At 31.0% G+C, this 21677-nt stretch overlaps 2 protein-coding genes and 2 long non-coding RNA genes across 5 annotated transcripts; 1 reads left to right on the top strand and 3 right to left on the bottom strand.

Moving 5' to 3' along the window:
- Window positions 1-412: 412 nt before the first annotated feature.
- LOC104645008 (uncharacterized) lies at window positions 413-2794 on the bottom strand. The gene is made up of 3 exons (XR_011213351.1): window positions 2234-2794; window positions 1131-1171; window positions 413-1000 (listed from the first exon to the last, which is right to left on the bottom strand). It is a non-coding gene; the product is annotated as an uncharacterized lncRNA (long non-coding RNA).
- A 288-nt stretch (window positions 2795-3082) lies between these two features.
- On the top strand, window positions 3083-4001 carry LOC138340698 (uncharacterized). The gene is made up of 2 exons (XR_011213437.1): window positions 3083-3599; window positions 3703-4001. It is a non-coding gene; the product is annotated as an uncharacterized lncRNA (long non-coding RNA).
- Window positions 4002-5826: 1825 nt separating this feature from the next.
- Window positions 5827-11339, bottom strand: LOC101246223 (beta-glucosidase 44-like). 2 transcript variants are annotated; one of them, XM_004252224.5, is made up of 11 exons: window positions 10940-11339; window positions 10616-10674; window positions 8277-8352; window positions 8102-8173; window positions 7548-7635; window positions 7207-7459; window positions 7002-7117; window positions 6717-6931; window positions 6496-6527; window positions 6310-6412; window positions 5827-6231 (listed from the first exon to the last, which is right to left on the bottom strand). In XM_004252224.5, the coding sequence occupies exons 1-11, from the start codon at window positions 11226-11228 to the stop codon at window positions 5954-5956; spliced, it is 1581 nt and encodes a 526-aa protein (XP_004252272.1). In that variant the 5' UTR covers window positions 11229-11339; the 3' UTR covers window positions 5827-5953. The 2 variants fall into 2 exon arrangements, with proteins under 2 accessions (XP_004252272.1, XP_010314225.1); XM_010315923.4 differs by lacking the exon at window positions 8102-8173 and having other exon boundaries at window positions 10940-11297.
- A 3082-nt stretch (window positions 11340-14421) lies between these two features.
- Window positions 14422-15361, bottom strand: LOC109119091 (uncharacterized mitochondrial protein AtMg00810-like). Its single transcript, XM_019211410.2, has 2 exons — window positions 15295-15361; window positions 14422-15020 (listed from the first exon to the last, which is right to left on the bottom strand). The coding sequence occupies exons 1-2, from the start codon at window positions 15359-15361 to the stop codon at window positions 14422-14424; spliced, it is 666 nt and encodes a 221-aa protein (XP_019066955.2).
- Between the last annotated feature and the right edge of the window lie 6316 nt (window positions 15362-21677).

Here is a 21677-nt window from a genome sequence, read left to right on the forward strand (position 1 = left end):
GGGCAACTTACCCCATATCAAATAGGTTCTTCTCGAACACCCACTCATCTAAACTAACCAGCCAATGTATTACCCACACCTTGACCTTTTGATAGAGGGTGCTTGGATATGGGACTACGGCTCACCCTCTCGGGATAAACCTCATGTCGACCCACTTCTTAGGACATCAATCTAATGGTCTTAGTTTTGCGACCTCCCTGTCGAGCAAGTTGAAAACACATGGGTGGTTTTGTATTTGCAACTACAAACCTATTAAATAAAACCATAACAACTAGGTGAAATCACCATTAAAATACATCTTATCCTATCAGCAAGAAAGACCCATCAAAATATCAACACATATTTGCTAAATCACACCCCAAGAATAGGGGGTTTTAGCCACATATCAAGAAATAACCAATTGTACTTAAAATGATAAAGGAATCAAATAGGTATAAGATATTAAACCTTAAAAATGGCAAAGGAAGGTAAATGGAAAAGACCCACTTCCAAGTTTGGAAGAACTTCTTTCTTCAAGCTTCCTGAAAACCCTCTCCAAACTTGAGAGAAAACTTAAAAACTAGAGTTCTAAAAAGTGAAAAATTATAATAATGTTCAACTCCCTAAAAATAATAAAGAGATTAGTATTTATAGGCTTCAGATCTAGTGTTGGAAGATCCATTCAGTGCGTTAATCTTGATTCTTTGAGTAATTCAGCGATTCACGCTTTCTCTGATTCGTCGTTTTTTGTGCCTTGCCTTTTTTCCATGCATGATATAACATTGGGCGGAACAACTATACTTTGTGGAACTATTCGGCAAAAGGCCGACTTCTTCTGTTCATCGCCTTTTGATCCACTTCCTTCAGGGCTTGCTTGTTTTAACAGAATGCCGAACTTCGCTACTCGACGAACCGCCAAGTGTGCTCGGCAATGTGTGTGTTTGCATCTTCAGCTTGTTTTTCTCCGTTTTGGTTCCGTTTGGTGCCTAAGTGACCATACTTATACAAAATCCTCAAATACCTGAAACTTAGGAGTTTTTATTAGATATTGAGATAAAATGCACAATCAAGGACACTATTTGCATTAAAATAAGGCCATAGATGAGTCCAAGTTGAGGACTCGTCATAAAACCCCCCAAAAAAAGACTTACCTGGGATTTTTCCTCGTTTGTATTCATGAAGTGGTTTCAACCTATGGAAGAATAGGTTAGGAAAGTTCACATCAGTAAAGTATAGTAAATAATATAGAACCACTTCTACCTTCACACAAAAATTATAAAAATAGAGAGACAATGAATGTTTCGGTAAGCTTCTTTCTTCACTTAGCAAAGTTTACATTATTTTTTTTCTTGGTTATGTTTTGTAGGGAATAACAATGCTCATTACATTAAGGAGATTTTGTCAAGTAAGAGGAGGCTAACAGAGTATGAGACGGTTGCACTTACGCAGGAGTGTTGTTCTAGAATTTAGAATATGATGCCCACCATCTTGAAAGATCGAAGTTGCTTCGAAACATATATGTAACACACCTTTATTTGATAGAACTAGAATAAGAAAGAAACCATTTTTGGAAAGATCAAATTTGGAAAGTTTGGCAAGTTTTGCTAAAATTTTGGGTCAACTTCAAACAATTATAACTCTCAATATATGAGGATTTATGTGAGCTATAAGATATAAAATGAAAGGAGTTTGAATTATCTTTCCAATGCCACCAAGTTTTCTAATTTTCGAGTTCGTATGAGGGAAATATGCATGTTTGAAGTTGGTTTGTCTAGATGAGGAAAGTTCACATGATATTAAAGGGGTATTTTGGTCTTTTCTCAATCCAATCAAATAATCAGCATACTTCCAAATAATAAATGTAAATTTTAGTAAGTTTGATAGAAAAAAACGATGAATAAATATGAAATAAGTACAATTTATTAAGAAATCTACCTAAACAAAGTTAAATTTGAATTCATAATGAGATATTTTTATCAATGCATATAGAATTAAATGGTGAAGGACATTAACTCTTCGAAGAATGTTGTAACATTCAAATATTAGGGACTACAATAGTTTAACAAGAGAAATACTAGAAAATTCAAACTTCTTGAAGCTCCAACAAACGAAATGAATCTATTCTAAGTACAAAAATTATAAGGATTTGAGCAGAAAATAACATGAAAGAAAAAATTGAAATGTAGATCCGAAAATATATCTATTATATGCAATGAAATCTAAAAGGAAAGAAAAGAGGAAAGGAGCTAATTACCTCTTGCATAGAAGTAACTGGGATGACGACGTGCGATCCTTCTTCCCCCTTTGACCACAAACAAAGTCAGAAAATCTCTGAATTCATAGCTTGAACCTTCGAGGGTTCATTTCACGCAAGAGCACTGATCTTACACCTAAAATCCCCAAATTTTCCTCCTTCAATTAGTGTATAGCGGTGAATATTTTATATTTAATTTTTGGAAAAAGAATAGTTCTCGCAAGTGTGGGACTAAACATATTTCGAAAGAAAAATCTACGTGGACAACATATTAAGACCAAAATTACCATATACCTATTATCTTGTTAGATAGTTACTTATAATACTTGAGAAGTACAAAATATACTTGAATCTAATAAATAGATGTATATAATTAATTATTCATAGCTAACTCTACTTTTACACCTAATGGATACAAAAACGATGCATAAAATAATTTAAAAATCTTCCTTTTTCTTTTGAATTCCTCTGTATATTCTCAAAAATATCTTTCAAATGATTTTCATTTTTTTCCTTTCTTCACTATTTTTGTATTTTCATCTTTCTTTCTTAATTGTTCTCTTTCTTTTCTTCGTCTACTTTCACAAATGTATATGTTTACCATGTTATTGTTTGTATTAGTGTCCTTATTGATTTTTTTTACTTTTGTTGTATATAATATTGATAAGTTATATCAATCAATTTGTAATTTGGTAGTTATACCCCAAAAATAAGAGTTACCCAGGATTTTGCCTCGTTTGTCTTCATGTGGCGGTTTCAATCTATGGAAGAATAGAAAGGTTGGGAAAAGTTCAAATGAGGAAAGTGCAGCAAATAATATAAAACCACTTCTACCTTTCCACAAAAATTATTGAAACAGGGAGACAATGAATGCTTTGGTAAGCTTCTCTCTTTACTTACCCAAGTTTGCATTAAATTTTTGCTTGGTTATGTTTTGCAGGAAATACCATAGTATGCTCAATACGTTAATTAAGGAGATATTGGCAAGTAAGAGGAGGCTAACAAAGTATAAGACAGTTACACTTACCGAGGAGTGCAGTTCTAGAATTTAAAATATGATGCCCACCATACTTAAATATAAGAGTTGCTTCAAAACATATATGTAACACCCCTCTATTTTATAGAACTAGAATAAGAAAGAAACCACTTTTGGAAAGATCAAATTTGGAAAGTTTGGCAAGTTTTGTTAAATATAAGTTTTGGGTCAACTTCAAACAATCATAACTCTCAATACATGAGTATTTAGGTGACCTATTTATCTTTTCCAATGCCACCGAGTTTTCTAATTTTCGAGTTCGTATGAGGAAGATATGCATGTTTGAAGCTGCATTGTCTAGATGAGGAAAGTTCATCTGATTTTAAAGGGGTATTTGGTCTTTTCATAATCCAATTAATTAAATCTGTTTTTAGTAATTATTTTTTGGTATAAACTGATTTTGTTCAGTTTACGCTTCATAAAATTATGCTAGGGTTTTGAGAGTACAGAAAAGAGGAGAAGAAGCAAAGGATTCGTCACGTCCTTGAAGTGTAGCTAGTGGATTTTGCGAAAGGGTAAGACTCACAAGGTATGTGATATCACATACCACTAGGTTCATTCATCCATGCACCAATCATGATTTATCATAGCGTATTTACGTTCTTGAAAGTAGAGAAATTGGGTTCTTGATGAATTCTATTGAAGTTTATATTAGGTTTTTAATTGTTGAGTTCTTGAGAAGTTCTTGAGTTAGTTTCATGAGATTTGGAGTTATTTTTTAATAGATTCTTGTATTCTTGTGTTGGGTATTCCATTATAAGTGTTTGGAGAAGGAACTTATTGAATCTAGATGAATTAGGGTCATAAAACGAGTAAGAAAAATCATCAAATTTATTTGGGGGGGGGGGGGGGGGGGAAGGGTGGAGCATTGCACCACTCAAAGCACCCCTTATCAAATTCTAAAGTTTGGACACTGCTTAACTCAGATCACCCTAACGCAGCTTCTGCAGTTTGGTCTTTGGCGCCCGACGACACTCAGAGTCAGGGTCGCCATGCCTTTCCCACTTCTTTCCTTTAGAGTTTTCTTAAATCGTGCCAATGATTTCTACACACTAAGGTAAGTCTAAACATCATGATATATGTCACGCACCGAGCCTACACTCTGGACGTGCCGACACTCAATGACCATTGCTGACCTTTAGCGGATCCTTGGTCTGGCTCAATTAACTCAGGGGAAGACTTAACTCAGTACAAAAAAACATTCTTATAAATTAACTTGGAATAAATAACTTGACCAAAATGACTCTTAAGTCTCATAGCAAAATATCTGCAATATAAAGAAGAGACTCAAAATTAAATGTGTCCAAAAGTCATAACTCACTCAGTGTAATTATTTCCAATTTGAAAGTGAAAAAACAATTTTTCATGTGAAAATATATGTTGCAACAATATAAAAGAATTGTGGCGCTATAATGTTACTCTTGAACAATATACTTTTAAGTAGAATATTGAATAATTTTGATTTATATTACTAAAATCTAAACAAAAGTAAGCATAATTACTCCATTCTTATAATATTACAACCAAAATTAATGTCCAAAAGCAAAATCGTCATCACACCAACCATTTGAATTTGAACATTGCAAAAAACTACCATCAATATAGATTGCTCATATTTACGAAAATTATTAGGCTTAATGTCACACAAATATAAATGGCACTCTCATTTTTATTTGAAAATGAAGTTGTAAATCTCATTCATACAAATCGTAGAAAAACTAAAAATGAAACAAGGGGGTGAAAATGAACAATATATGTATGTGTTCACAACAATATATTAGATAGACGATAAAGTAATACAATTAAAATCTTTCATACAAAGTAACAATTTTTTAGCAATCTTTATTTAAATTAATTTTGAATGTAGATAATTTACAATATGGATATCTAAGCATATTGGATAAACTATTCAAGTATTATCAAACTCATCATACACTAATAGATGTTTTGTCGACTAAGTAACACATACAAGAACAATAACACAATGACAAATAAAAATAAATTTCCACAACAATGCAAAATGATACAAGAATTAAATAAAAATATGGATTGCATACCAAATTTAATATGGACAACCATACCTGACTCCAAAATAAAAAGAAAACTTAGAACTATGACCTAATAAACAAAAGACCTCAAGGAACGGGTCATATCTTCTATACTTCTAAGTTCAACTATTTTACGGTAAGAAAACTTCTTTTTATCATGATTTCATCTCTTATACTTCTAACTTCAACTATCTATCCTAGGAAAGCTAACTTCTGAATGATCATTTGCTCTTCTCCGCTCCTCAGTTAGCTTCTTGACGATATGTTATATCATTATGTAGGAAGAAGACTAGAGAACAATATATTACAAAAAAAATTAGAATGATCTAGGGACAAGCAAATTTTGGTGATTTTTTATTGGAATTTATAGTGATATGTAACTGTCTTTTTATCTATCATAATTCAATAATGAGATATATTGACTCATGACACATAAATTTTATTTTTTATTTCAAAATTCAAAAAGTCATTGAATTGAAAGAGTTTCAATAATGAGACACATTGAATCATGACACATAAATTTTATTTTTTATTTCAAAATTCAAAGAGTCACTGAAAGAAAGTCAATAATAATATATCCAGAACAAGCATACACATGTAATGAAAAAGATGCAATAAAAGGGGGAAAGTTCAAGCTTAATGCTTGTGGCTCTTAAGTAATTGGTTGAACCAATAGGCAGACATTTTTGGATATCGCTCAAGTGTTGTGTAATCAACATAGACAATACCAAATCTAGATGTATAACCAGATCTCCATTCAAAGTTGTCTAGCAACGACCACGCGAAGTAGCCTATGACATTAGCTCCTTCATCGATAGCCTTCTTTAGTTCGGCCAAGTAACTTCTGTAGTAATCAATCCTTTTCGTGTCATGCAATGCCTCTGAAATGGATATATTCCCTGCATAATCCATACCTGAGATTCATGTATGGGTAAGTCCTCATAGCGATTTTGAAGTTGGTCCGAAAAATCAAAAAAGTTATAGAAGTTAACCATTCTCTGATAGAAGGATGGTAGGATTTCCATAGTGTTCTTTTACATAGTTGACAGCTTTGTAAAGACCCCAAGGCACAATGTAGAGCCAATAGGAGTGTGCCTATAGGCGTTAAAATTAGCTAAAGGTTAAGATGTAGTAGTAGTACTTTTTAGTTACAAAAGTACCAACTCCAATGTGCTTACCCTAGGACCGATTGGTACTCCATTGCGATCATCTACACCAGCAAAAATGAAATGAATCGGAATCAACAGAACTTCTTAATGTACAAAATCAGAGCATGTTTTTGCTTACCCTGTGTTATTTTTAAAGGCTAAAAGCATAAAAAAAGTGACATGAACAACATTTATTGAAAACCTGATGACTTTTAAGGGCATAGTGGAAAATAAAGAAGTAAAAATCTTACTAGCAAATCCACAGTTCTGATCCTGCTGGTAGGCAAGGGCTTTTAGTTTGGATACATGATCATATGCATAAAAAGTAGTATAGTGATTTATGCCCACATAATCTATTGATCCTTTCACCATCTTAATCTCTTCTGTTGTGAATTTAGGTAACCGATTTCCAACAATATTTTGCATTGTTTTTGGGTACTCTCCATGTACTAGAGGATGCAAAAACCTGCAAGTTATAAACTGCTTAAAGAAACGAAACATCACTAAGAATCGACCACTCTAAGTAAGCAATGTACCATCCCAATTCAAAGTCTCTTGCTCTTTGAGCTGCATAATTGTCAGCTTTCGATCTAGTCAGTGGTTCGTACCACACAAAATCCAATATTATTCCAAATTTTCCCTTCTGCTTCTCCTGTCATTGCATTTAGAAGTACTTTGCATTATCACGTTAGCAGAAAATAACTACAAATAATCGTCCAATTGGTTAGTGTATAATCCTACTTGATAGTTTTTGCGATATCTATGAGCTGCAGCAGCGTGGCTCAAGATCAGATTATGTGCAACAATGTAAGGCTCAGTTGCAGAGTCCCCTGCTGTACAGTTACCAAATGCTTTAGAACACCTTCCAGGTGCAAAGAATCCAGTATCATATCCTAGATCAGCAACAACTCTTGGTTCATTAAATGAGAACCAATTCTTCACTCTATCTCCATATGTCTTGAAGCAAAATTCTGCATAATCAGCAAAATCTTTCCTACAAGATTTATATATCGAATCACTTGCTTTCCGAACAAAAAAGTTATCAAAACTATAATTTGGTGCAAATTTTTTCATATACTTACACGACTTCACGACTTAACCATCCTTTATACCTATTTTGAAGTGCTTGAGGTAAATCGTAGTGATTAAGATTAACATACGGGGTAATGCCTGCAAAAAAAATGTATGTTCATCAAGCTTTCCAGATCGATTATCGCGTTCAATTACATCACAAAAAAATTGTGACAATGATACAAAGACAAATGTAACAGTTTACATATTAAATCATATTTAATGAAGTTCGGGAAAATGCATATGTAGTCCCAACTTATGTCCAAAATTTCAGAAACACACACATATTATACTAAGATTTTAATACTCCTCTCCGTGAACTTATTTTATGAATAATTTTCTACTCTTTTCGGCTTATATGGTTCTATCGTCTAGGTCTGGTGCGTGCTGACAATTTTTTCAAACTACCTATTTGATAGTGCTACATAGAAAGGATAGATATTATAAAATAAGTTCAGGGGTAATCGGACTTTAGTATAGTATAAGTGTGTCTCTGAGATTTCGGGCATAGGTTGATAGGTTGAGGTTATTTATGCATTTTTTCAAAGAAGTTTAGTAAATTTACCTCTAAAGAGCATATAGTTAATCAACTTGTTGTAATAAGTAACACCCTTCCAGTTTATTTTTTCAGTTCCATCTACATTGGAAAAGTGTGACACGGTTTATTTTATTATTTATGTAATGGGCTAAGGTATTTTAAAGTTGAGAAGTGGAAAAAAGAAAGGAAATGATCAAATTACTTGGGAAAATCCTGGACCATGAAATTGAGAAACGGTAGGCATCAAAGTTCAGCTTCACCATTAGATCAATATCTTCCTGTACAAATACAATTTGATCATTTATCATGTCATAAAATCATAAATCGACCTAATTTGAGAGTTTATTAGAAATAACATATGTGACTCTAAGGTATGGATAAAGTCGAGTCCGGTTCTCTACCCTCCAATGAATACCAAGTCGTGTGATTGCATTGGATAAGGGTGTTCACGGGTTGTTTATTGATCAGAATCAAAATCAAATCAATTTAATTGGTTTTTATATTATCAAAATCAAACACGAATAAAATATAATAAACATTTATGGATTTGGTTATTATCAATTTCAATATGGTTTGATTATTCGTTATTTAACCATAACAAAAAAAATATTAAAAATGATCCAATCAAAGGATGGGAAGAAACAAGAATTCATTCCGAATGGAAAATAGTTAGAATGATTAACGTTACATAACTTTCGATCACTAAATTTACTGTGATAAAATTTCAAAATTCACAATTTTTCCCTAGGAGACATTCCTAGTCCCACCAAGAACTGTCATACAGACTTAACCACATGAAATAGATAAGATAAATGTTCTCGTCTTAGACATTTTTTGGTTTCATAAATAAATTATAAATAAAATTTGATGAGGACAAATATAAGATATTCAAAATTGTTTATAAAAATAATATGTTATGCATGTATAATAATAAAATGTAAGTATATAATTTTTCAATTTCGTTCATTATTTCTTTGATTTTTTTAACAAAATCAAAACAAATATAATACCTATCAATTTTTTAAAATCTAAAATCAAATTAAACCCAATTCAAGTGAAATCGATTTGGTTAGATTTTTCTATTTGAATCAATTTTTATTCAAATCGTGAATATCTTTATGATTTAATATTTGAATATGTTATTATTGTTATTGTTGTAAAATGATACGAGTACATTATTCCATTATTAATTAATTAGTTAACTAGCTAATTCTACCTGAGTCAAATGATATTTTTGACTTTATCGTCATATTGGATTCTCAAATTATGTATAATTATGTTGTCACATCCCAAAAAAGAGTAATATAGTCCTAATCATTTTGTCTATCAATATGGTTGGTGATGGTTAAAAGAGACTTTCACCCAAAGAAAATTTTTGTGTTGATTGTAATTGAGACACTCTGAATTATTTAATATATACTTCCACACCATCAACGATAGTAGCTTATTTGATTTGCTTTATAATTTACTCAATCTACATGCCATTCTTTCATTTTTAATTTATCTCAATAATAAGAGTATTTTGTCTCAACTTCTTTATTTTTGTACGTCTTTTTAAAAATTTCGTAAAATATATTTTTTAGTCAAGAATCGATCAAAACAAAACTCTCTAAGATTTGTATACATCGCAATCGCCCGAAATCTCATTTTTATATGATACGAAGTAGGTTAGTGTATTTTTCTTTTTCTTTTTCTTATTTACGTCAGTATTTTAACTACGAGTTTTAAGAGTACTTTAATATGTATCAAAGTCTTTTTAGCTTTTTAAAATTAGTATCTAATCAAATACGGCTATATAAATTAAATAAAACATAAAAAGTAAGAGCATAAACTTTTATATATTATGTTTAAAAAATAAACCATATAGACGTAAAGCTTTTTCTTTTTCTCTGTCTCACAACCAAGCGACAATCGACCATTGAAGGTAGCTAGTGTAAAATAGCTAGGATCGTCCACCCTTAAACAGATTTTTTTAATCGGATTTGATCTTAAAAATGTAACAACTCACGAAATCCAAATAAATTGCGCCGTTGGATTCTGAATATCAAAGCTCTTTTTTAAGAAGTAAAAAAATAATTCATATGTCCCTAATTACATGTCTATTTTTATTTTTTTTAGTTGTCCTTAAGTACTTGTCCATTTGATAGATTAAGAAAGGATTAAAAAAATTATATTATATATCCTCAATTTATTATTTTGAAAATGTCAAACTTCTTGAAATATTAAGTTTTTAATTAATTCATTTCATTATTAAGGGGTAAAATCGTAAACACAATATATCAATTATTGTTTTCTTAGTAGCTATGTCAATTCAAAAATGGACAAATAATTAGAGATAGAGAAATATTTTTTTTTCAAAAATATATATTTGAGAAAAAATAAACTTTGAAACACCTTTAAAAAGATGATTGAACACTAACTATATTCTTTTTCATGAAATGTTTTTTTTATATTTATCGGTCAAGCATGAATTATTTCTCACTAAAAATACTTTTACGTTTTTCAAAACAAGTTCAAACTTGGTAGTAATATTCAGCTTACTTTATAGTGGTGGTACTGATCCGCAGAGACCTCTCCACTTGCATTATTTGGCTCACGTCCTGTTTTAACACCAACAAAAGAGCTCATACATGGATCGAAATTGTCCAAAAATCATGATAATATTTATTTCCTCCGTTTCAAAAAGAATATTGCAGCGAAAGTGATTTTAAATTAAAGTTATGTCAAACGTATAAAAATGTTATTTAATCTTATAGACTTAAGCATATCACGTGAAAATAAAAATGAAATTACACCGTTACCAAAAAATGAAAGGATGATTTTTTTTAAAACAGATTAAAAAGAAAAGTAGATCATTATATGTACCGGGCTGTTTGATGAAAGTGTCCCAAACACTAGGTCCACGACCATCCTTGCTAGCGGCACCTTCTACTTGATATGCAGAAGTTGATGTACCAAACACAAAACCCTTTGGAAAGCTCTCTCTGTTCAATCCTCCCGTGTCGAAAACCGTTGTCTCTGCCAACACATTATCACTCTCAATATCCATCAATATTAAGGCAAGAAGCAAAAACAACGATTTCATCATTTTCTCAATTGATGGAAAGCAGTAGCTAGTGAGTGGAATGGAGTGGAGTGTAGGATACATATACATATATTGGGAGGCAATGCTATTTATGGAATATATTAGGTAATGTTTATGTGAGTGGAATGACCAAGGGGGGACATATTGCTCGTTACAAACGTGTGCAAACTTAACTGTTTCTTTTTATAAAACTTTATCTTCATTACTCACTCCACTTTCTAGTCTATTATCTAGTTATTTAGATAGAAAATAAGTTATTTACGTATAAAATCATTATCACATTTGATTGACAATTTAATTAGAAACTTCCATAATTAATTAATACATATATAAGTTATAAGGAAAATAATGTATTAAATCATTGAAATTGATGGGATCGGTAATGCAAAGAGGTTTGTTGCATGCATTAGCATTAAAAAATAATTTGCCCCTCAAAAAAATTATCACATTTTTCACCATATTTATGAAGAATATGTTTGTAAATGAACTTTTTTATCTGAAAAATTATGTAATGCATGTTATTTTTAATATATCGAATGAAACACTATATAAGAAATAATCTGCATACCTAATGCAAGAATAATGAATACAAGCATTATTAATGTTAGCAATACAAATACTAATACAATATATTCAACATTATTCTTATATATTACATCAAACGACCCCGAGTATATAGAATATATCAAAAGATGAAAACGGTATAATAAAGTGATAAAAGATGAGACTTTTCGTATTCTCAAGTGTTCAATTGAGGGTGCAATGTGAACTCTTACCTCTATTTATAGATTAATCACATATAGAAGATACAAATGATTGTCTTAAACATACATTAACTATGGACATTATAGTAGAAGTTGATTTTTTTTTTTTGGGGGGGGGGGGGGGGGGGTGATTGAGTAGTACTCGTTGAGGATTTATGTCTACAGTGATGGTCAAGCTAACTGTTTCATATCATTCTCTCTGGATAGATAATGTATTTCATTAAAAGCTTACTAATTATATTCAAGGAAAAAAAATACAAATCGTTAATACGCATTGTTTATTGTCTTGTTAAAAATCGTGTCAAGAAAACTCAAGGGGATACAAATCTAGTTAAGAGAAAAAAAAGAGTGCACGTATTTTACTCATTCCAATACAAACTTTCTTGTACATGACACATTCCTATTTTGTATACATTTTTTTGGCTCGTACCTAGAAAAAAGTTGACAAATAAATTATTCTTCATTCAATTGAGTTAAGTAAGTGACATTGTCTTCATATAATATTATAACTTCCCTCTCAAAGAAAATGATACATTATTTGGACTAACTTGAATAAGTATATCAATAATTTGACTGTCCTATAGAATATGATAATATTGCAAAGAAATAAATTTCGTGCAATCAAACGCTATGTAGATCAAATAATCTCCTTCATTTGCATAACCAACAAGCTCTCGACAATATTAATTACAAATAATAAATTTCAAACTAACAGTTGATTTACTTAAATATCTTAATATAAAAGTGAAATTACATCTAGTTTACACATTAAAAAATATTACCATCTCCTGAATAGTAATAACATGATATGTACCAATTGCACTAGAACATGATAATTTATTAGATTAAAATTAACCTTTTTTAATGTTAAGTAATCTTTTCTCAAGATATCATCCAAATTGTTAGGATCGTTGCTCTGGATATTGTTTTCTCGGAGTGAAACCAGCTGGTTTCATAGTTTTAGAATTGTGCTGATCTCAAGTACTCCATCTTCATCATTGCATATAGGAATATAGAAATTAAAGAAGAAACGACATGATCAAAAGAATTGTGTGAAATAAGTGAATTTATCTAGTCGAGGCATTATTGATTGATTGAGACAAAATGATTTCCTCGATACAGTTTTCATATCCCTCCGGACATAAAATCATATATCGAATAGAGGGTACTCCGCCCCATAGAGGATACAACACACAAACCATTGACATGTTCAATAGAATTGTTTTAAATGCCTTTTGAATTTTCCAAAAAAAAAATCGTATAAACTTCATTTTTATCTAGGTAAGAAAACAATTTCAGTTTGCACATATCAACTTTTTCATGAATATTCCCAAAGTAATACTAGCCATAGGTATGCAATTGCAATAGTTGATGTGCCAACACACAGAACCTTGTCGCTCTAAGTTGATGAAAAGCATTAGCTAGTGAGTGGAGTGGAGTACAGGAGATATATAGTAGGAAGCAATTCTATTTTTGGAATAAATTAATTAATAGGTAATGTGAGTGGCAGGATGAGTGTGATTACTCACTCCACTCTCTAGTCTCTGGTGATTTCCAAACTCTAATCACTTTTAGTATCATATAATAAATAATTAAGAGAGAAAACTAGTTGTATGTTTGTCTAGTTTTATAGAGAATATTGTAGATTGTGTATTTAATATACTACTCCTTGAAGAAGATTTTGTCTTAAAATGAACATATAAGAGTAGTATAATATATCAAAAGATGAAAATAATAGAAAAGAGAGACATAATATAAAAGTTTTTTGCTTTTTTTTTAAAGTATTTACGCGTAAAAAATGTGATGGAGTATTACAAGTTGTCACAAACATTACTAGTTAATATCATAATAACTGAGGGGTCGGGATGATTGTGAAGAAGATCAATTGAACAAATGATCTAACAGTGAAGAGAAGGAGAGAAAAAACTGAATTGATTTCTTCTATCAAGATCACACCATACACATTATAAACTGAAAACTTAACTAACTACAATGAACCTTCCTATATATATATACATAAAAGAATCACCTAACTACTTGTTTAACTAATTCCTATTGACTTAAACTGTTAACTCAACTAATCACTAATCGACACCTGTACATTTTATTAACTGCTCAACATCCTCCCTTAAGCTAGATGTATGAAAAACATTCTTCATTCCTAGCTTGGTAAGTAGATATCTGTGTTGTCAACATGTAAGACCTTTTGTAAGCAAGTCTGCAGGTTGCTCTGATGTATTCAAATACAATGGTTGAACAAATCCTGATTGAGTCTTCTCCCTAATAAAATGACAATCAATGTCTATGTGTTTAGTTCGTTCATGGAAAACTGGATTGGTTGCTATCTGTATAGCTGATTTACTGTCAGTATGTATAAGCACAGGCATCTCAACTTGCATACCTAGTTCCTTGAAGATCCCAACTAACCATACAATTTCTGCGACTGTTGAAGCCAAGCTTCTGTATTTTGCCTCGACTGAACTTCTTGAAATGGTACTTTAGTTCTTGAACTTCCAAGATATCAGTGAATCTCCATAAGTAACTATGTAACCAGCTATTGATTTCCTATTGTTTGGACATGATGCCCAATCTGCATCAAAATAGGCCCTCAATTGATTATCAACAACACTTGTCATGAATATCCCTAAACCTGGTGATTGTTTTATATATCTAACCACTCTCATTGATGCATCCATATGAGATGTCTTCGGACTATGCATAAATTGGCTTAGAAGTTGCACTGAAAATGCAACGTATGGCCTTGTTATTGTCAGATAAAGTAATCTTCCAATCAGTTTCCGATACACTCCAGGATCTTTCAACAATTTGTCATGTTCATTTGCAGGAGAAAAGTGCAGCTCAAATTCTGTAGTTGTAAGCCTTTTATTCAACTTAATAGGGTCTCCAACAGGTTTCGAACTTGACAATCCCATGTCTGAAATTAGTTCAAGACAATACTTCCTCTGATGCATAAGGATTCCAGTACTGTTCCTGGCAAATTCAATCCCTAAGAAGTATCTCAACTCACCTAAATCTTTGATTTTGAAGCTGTCTTTGAGAATTCCATTTGTCTCTAAAATCATCTTGTGATCATTACCTGTGATTAGCAGATCATCAACATAAACTAATAACACCACCAAACTGTCTTTTTGATGCTTTGTGAATAAAGAATAATCATGATGACTTTGTCTGAACCTTGAGTTGATTAATGTTGTAGTTTTTATGTTCCATTGCCTGCTGGCTTGTTTAAGTCCATAAAGTGACTTTGTGAGCCTGCACACTAACCCCTGCTCACTTTGATGGACAAAACCCAAAGGCAACTCCATATAAACTTCTTCATTCAAATCACCTTGAAGAAATGAATTGAAAACATCCATCTGATGAATTTTGCCACTGCTTTGCAGCAGCTAAGGCTATGATAATCCTCACAATTACCATCTTTACAACTGGTGAGAAGGTCTCTTGATAGTCTAAGCCTTATTTTTGGTTATAGCCCTTGGCTACTAGCCTAGCTTTAAATCTATCAATATCTCCATCAGCCTTATATTTGATCTTGTATACCCACTTGCATATTATTGCGTTCTTGTCCTTAGGTAACTTAGTGATCTCCCATGTGTGATTGTCTTCCAAAGCCTTTATCTCATGTCTCATGGCTTCAACCCATCTAAGATCATGAACAACCTCTTGATAGGATGTATGTTCCCTTTCTTGAGAAAACTTACTGATAAAACTCTTGTAAGATGGTGTAATGCTGCAATAATCCACAACATCTTCAATGGGACATAAACACAGTCTAGCTTTGCTGTTTTTTGTTGAAATATAGTTTGCATGCCATTTAGGAGGGTTGCTTGGTTGTGTGATTTTCTAATGTTAACAACATCAGATGGTGGTACCTGTGTCTGAGAAGTATCTCCAGCCAACAGTGTGACTTCATTTTCAGACCTGTATTGGAGGCTTCAGATATAAAACTTTGATGTTGTGGTAGCTTAGTATCATTCATTGCATTCCTTAAAATAACACAAGGCATAAGTTCACAATTACCAACATTTGAGTATGACAATACAATCTTTGGGTCATCTGCATGACTAAGATCTGATGACTGAAAGGGAAACTCTTGTTCATAAAAATAACATCCTGCTAACAGATAAAGTTTTTGATTCAATGTCTAACATTTTATATCCCTTCTGACTAGTAGCATATCCCAACAATACAACTCTTCTAACTCTAGGCTCAAACTTATCACCTTTATTCATGTTTGTAGCAAATCCAAGACAACCTATCACTCTAAAATGTGATAATAATGGTTGTCGATTATGTATTATCTCAAATGATGTTCTATCTTTCAGTGCAGACAAAGGAATCTTGTTGATAATATATGTAGCAGCTTCTATACAAACCCCCCAGAATCTATTTGGTAAGTGACCTTGAAACTTAATAGCCCTTGTTGTTTTCAGTAGGTGCCTGTGTTTTCTTTCAACAACTCCGTTTTTTTGGGGAGTATGTGGACAAGATCTCTGATGAACAATGCCATGTGACATGAACAAATCACACGTAGCATTTACAAAATCACCTCCATTATCAGATATAAACACCTTAATACACTTGCCAAATTGATTTTTTATCATTATCAAAAAATGTTTCAAAACAACAACTACATCAAACTTAAATCTTATCAAGAAAGTCCATGTCCATCTAGACTTGTCATCAACTAGTGTGAGAAAATATCTCATTCCATCATAAGTAGCTACTTTATATGGACCCCATATATCCATGTGTATCAAGTCAAAAACAGCATTTACATTGGTATTACTGTTAGGAAAATGTATGTTTGTTTGTCTAGCCTATGGACAAATATGACAATGATTAATAGTAAAACTACTATTAGTATTGAACTCTTTGATCTTCCTAAGTACTTCCATTGGAACATGTCATAATCTTCTGTGCCAAAGTTCCTCCTTTTATTGCATACATTGTAACAACCTTGTTTCCTTGTGATTTTTCATTCCAGTGCATTACATACAAACCTTCTTCCACTTTACCAATCCCCTTGACCTTCCCAGATGAGAGGTCCTGAAAAATGCAATGTGTAGGAAAGAAAGAAACACAACAATTTAATTCCTTTGTCAGCTTGTTCACAGACAAAAGACTAAACCTGAAGGTTGGTATACACAAGACATTACTGATCATTTCAGTAGCATTCAATTGTAAATTTCCAATGTGGGATACTGTTGTTGATTCTCATGTGGGTAGTTGTACTTGCCCTGTACTACGTATTGTATGTTTATTATGTAAATAAGTATGATTATTTATCATATGATCTGATGCCCCAGTATCTATAATCCACTTCAAACAATAATTGGGATTATCTACCAGATTAACACAGCTTTGAGAATCCAAGAACTCCTTATTGCCTTGCAAAATTTCAAGCATTTGCTGAAGTTGTGCAGGTGTTGCCTTGTGTATTAGCTGCCCTAACTGGTTAGGTATGTCACCACAATATTCTTCATGTCCTTGTATTTTTCTATCCATGTGAACCTTTTCATCATGCAGTCGTGAATGCATAGCACTCCTTCCTGTATGATCCAATGCTTCCTGTAACTATGCTCCTCCTGTATTGACAGTATTGACTTTCTTTTTACCTTTGAAATTTTCTGGATAGCCAATCAACAAGTAAAAATTATCTTTCACATGCCCAGTTGCATGACAATTATCACATTTCTTCAGCTTATTGCAATTGGCCCTATCGTGACCCTTCATGTTGCAATAATCACTGTAAAGTGTGTGATAATTTTTCTTCAAATTCTGAGACGTCTATAATAGAATTGTGTGGATTGATTATTCCTGGCAGTATACATAGCCAAAGATTCAATTCCTTTATTGATGTTGCCTGCAATTCCTCTTTGACTTTCATCTTGGATTTTTGGAGCACAGGCTTGATTAACATTGGGTAAATTGTGTATCATGAGGATTTGACTCCGAGCTGATGAATAGCTATCGTTTAACCTCATCAGAAACTGTAGCAAACATTGATACTGTAGTTGCTCAACATACTCCTTAGACTTGTTACAATCACAACTTGGTGGAGGTAAAATCGAATTATACTCATCCCACAAATTCTTCAATTTCGTGTAAAAAGCAGAAAGACTCAATGCTCCCTGTGTTAGAGTAAATATATTCCTATGCAATTGATAGAGTCTCGATCTATTTATCTTATCAAAACGTTCCTTAAGATCGAGCCATACCTGATGTGCACTAGGCGAATACAAGATGCCACTAAGCAACTCCTTACTAACATTGCAGGTAAGCCAAGAGATAACAATGGCGTTGCGACGATCCCAATTTTTTTTCAAATTACCTTCGAAATCAGTACGCAAAATAGATCCATCGATAAAACCTAGTTTTTTTTCCGTTCAAGCAATGCAATCTCCATAGCTCTGCTCCATAGTGTATAGTTTTCCATTCCAGTCAGTTGAATTCCCACAGATAAAGCTCCAGGTACATCTGAAAAGCTCAAATATAATGGATGATTGTGATCAATCATCACCAAATTCCCAGTAGATGTCTCGCATTGTGCTCTGCTATTCGATCCTCCCAGTGAATCATCCTCGATCGCCATGGATCAAATCCAACAGAGTCCTTCGTAAAACAGAGAAAAGAAGAAAAAAAAACTAGTTCCTAGATTCTTCCTCCTCCTTGCTCTGATACCACGTGAAGAAGATCAATTGAACAAATGATCTAACAGTGAAGAGAAGGAGAGAAAAAACTGAATTGATTTCTTCTATCAAGATCACACCATACACATTGTAAACTGAAAATTTAACTAACTACAATGAACCTTCCTATATATATATATATATATATATATATATATATATATATACATAAAAGAATCAACTAACTACTTGTTTAACTAATTCCTATTGACTTAAACTGTTAACTCAACTAATCACTAATCGACACCTGTACATTTTATTAACTGCTCAACAATGATCTATTTTTGGAGTAGTGAACATCAAGAAGTTAACTAATTTCCACAACACTCCTTGAATGTTCATGTTTTAATAGATAATGTGCTTCATCAAACTTGTACTAGGAAAAATCTTTTGGAAAGAATTATTTTGAAGAAAAAGAATACACATTATAATGATTTATGATTTAGTTTAGTTGGTTTGACATTGAAGAAAAAAGATTTCTAATTTGATTTTGTTTGATATTAAAAGAAAAAATAAAGTTAAATCGAACTCAAACCTATCAGACTAAAAAATTGGGTTGTTAATTTTTGAGTATATTTGTGGTCTTTTAGAACAACGGCGAGTGCATTTTAGATATCAAAATGTAATGAAGTGGTTTATTTCGTATAGTATAGAAGCAATTTAATTTGATTCTTTTCCGTAAAATATATTGTAAATTATATAATTAAGTGGTTTGTTATAAATTATGAAACTGGTTTTTGAAATTTGTATGAGCATGACCCAATATATGTGTAATTTTATTTTTATACAATTATAGAAATCTTTCAACATATTATACGAAATCTCGTGAAAGTCATTCGTCAAAATATAGAAGTTTTTGGAGCACAGATTTACTAGTTAGTAGTATAAAATATATTTTTATTATTATTTTCGCGTACTGACCTTATTTTTGTCTTAAAAAAAAAAAATAGGCTGAGAGTTGTTGAACAAACTTAAATTAACGTTTTAAAATTAAATGAACTCAAGTTAATTTTACATACAAAAAATATATATTTAAAAGTAATAGGCCATGACGTTAAAATCTTTGATATGTCACACACAATATATATATGAAACTATAAAAATATAAGAATAAGTTTCATTTTTTTTTTCTAACATACCACATATATATTTATTTTATTAGACTTAAATACAAAAATAAATGTATTCTTTTATTAAAATCATTCACCTTTCAAGGCATTCATATGAAAAACCAATTAAATTAAATGACTTGTATACAAAAATAAATCTCATTATTTTTTAACTCTTTAATTCGAATTTTTCATATAGCCTTAAGACCACACTAAATACAAATCAAACGATGTTTCCTTTTTCAGTCAACATTTCACATGACCTTCAGATCATAAGATTAAAGAGTATATTGATACTCCCTTCATTCATATTTATATATCGTCTTTACCAAAAGAATATGGTCTTTAATGCTTGTTATTTTACAAAACCATTTCATAAATACACTATTTTATCCTTGAGAGTTATTAATCTTGAAAGTATGAATTTGACCAACTAAAGAAACTAATGATTAATTTATGTTCATTGGTAAGTTTAATTAATCAAAATAAATTAATTTATGTTTATTTATTAAAAATTTTAAATTTTTTAGTTCATCCATTTTATAATTAATATTGGTAAAATAATAAATTTACTATATCAATTATTATTTTTTAATAGATATATTAATTCAAAAATGCACAAGTAATTAGGAATTAATTAGGAATAGAAGAATTAGTAAAGCAATATTTTATTATTTGCTATAAGTCCCAAATTTTCAAGGTGCATGATTAATAATTCTATGTGAATGAATAAATAAATTGGGAGACAGTCTTGTGTTTGACGAAAGGTAGATTACTGGTGTGTGGACCCAAGTTTATTCATTAAAAACTATGCCTAATCCATAAAAAAAAATTGTTCTCTTTTTATTTTTTATTTTATTTTATTTGTCTACTATATTAATTTAGAATATCTAATAATATTTGTTAAATTTATAAAATTAATACATTATTCAATCTATTTTATCTTTGCGAAGTACTAAATGTTGTTAATTTTTAATGATTAAATGACTTATACTTCAATAAAAATAATTAGATAAAATTATTCCTATTATTTATTGTCTCTTAATCCTTATATCAAATCAATAATAGACACATTACTGGACAAACAAAATATTATTTTAAAGTTAATTGTTAGACCCCGAAAGAACCAACCCGGAAGTTAATTAAATGACAAGGCCCGATATTGAAGTAAAAATCCAACAATACATAATTATATTATGGTTTAATTTGGGGTACAGGAAGATGGAGCATGAATTTAGGGATCGTTTAGTGGAAAGTTAGAGTAACGTGTATATTAGTTATATCAATATTAATTATGTATGTATGTAAGAGTCTTTTGATTTATTGTTGTTAAAAATTATTTATTTTTAGAAGCATTTTTTTAAAAAAAAGAATAGCTTTTTAGAAGAATGTTTTTGTAAAAATGTAATTTGTGTTTGATTGATTTATTTGAAAACTATTCTTGATAATCAAATTGTGTTTGGCTAACTTTTTTTAAAAGTATATATTGAGAGTCAAATGACAAAAAATGCAAATATTAATGCACTTTTAATATTATAATTATTTAGAATATATATTAGAAATTTTTTAATTAAAAGTTATTGTTATTATATTAAAATATAAATATATTCAAATTTTTCATCAATATTATATATAGATGAATAAATAATTAGATTAAATATTAATATGATATAAACATGATGATTTAAATATGATTAAAAATATCAAGCAAAATAAATTTAAAAATCATTTCATAAATTAAATAGCTACATAAGAAAAACTCACCTAAAAAATAAATAAATAAATATAGGAGATATATTGGTAAATATGTACATATGGTAGCGTAGGGCTAATTTGGTCTTAGAATAAATAAATTTTTGCTTCTGCTTCTCTTAAGAAGTACTCCCTCTCTCCCTATTTACGTGTCCATATTTTTTTTAGGGAAAAGGGTCA

The sequence above is a fragment of the Solanum lycopersicum genome, chromosome 12, assembly GCF_036512215.1.
Source record: "Solanum lycopersicum chromosome 12, SLM_r2.1".
Taxonomy (NCBI): Eukaryota; Viridiplantae; Streptophyta; class Magnoliopsida; order Solanales; family Solanaceae; genus Solanum; species Solanum lycopersicum.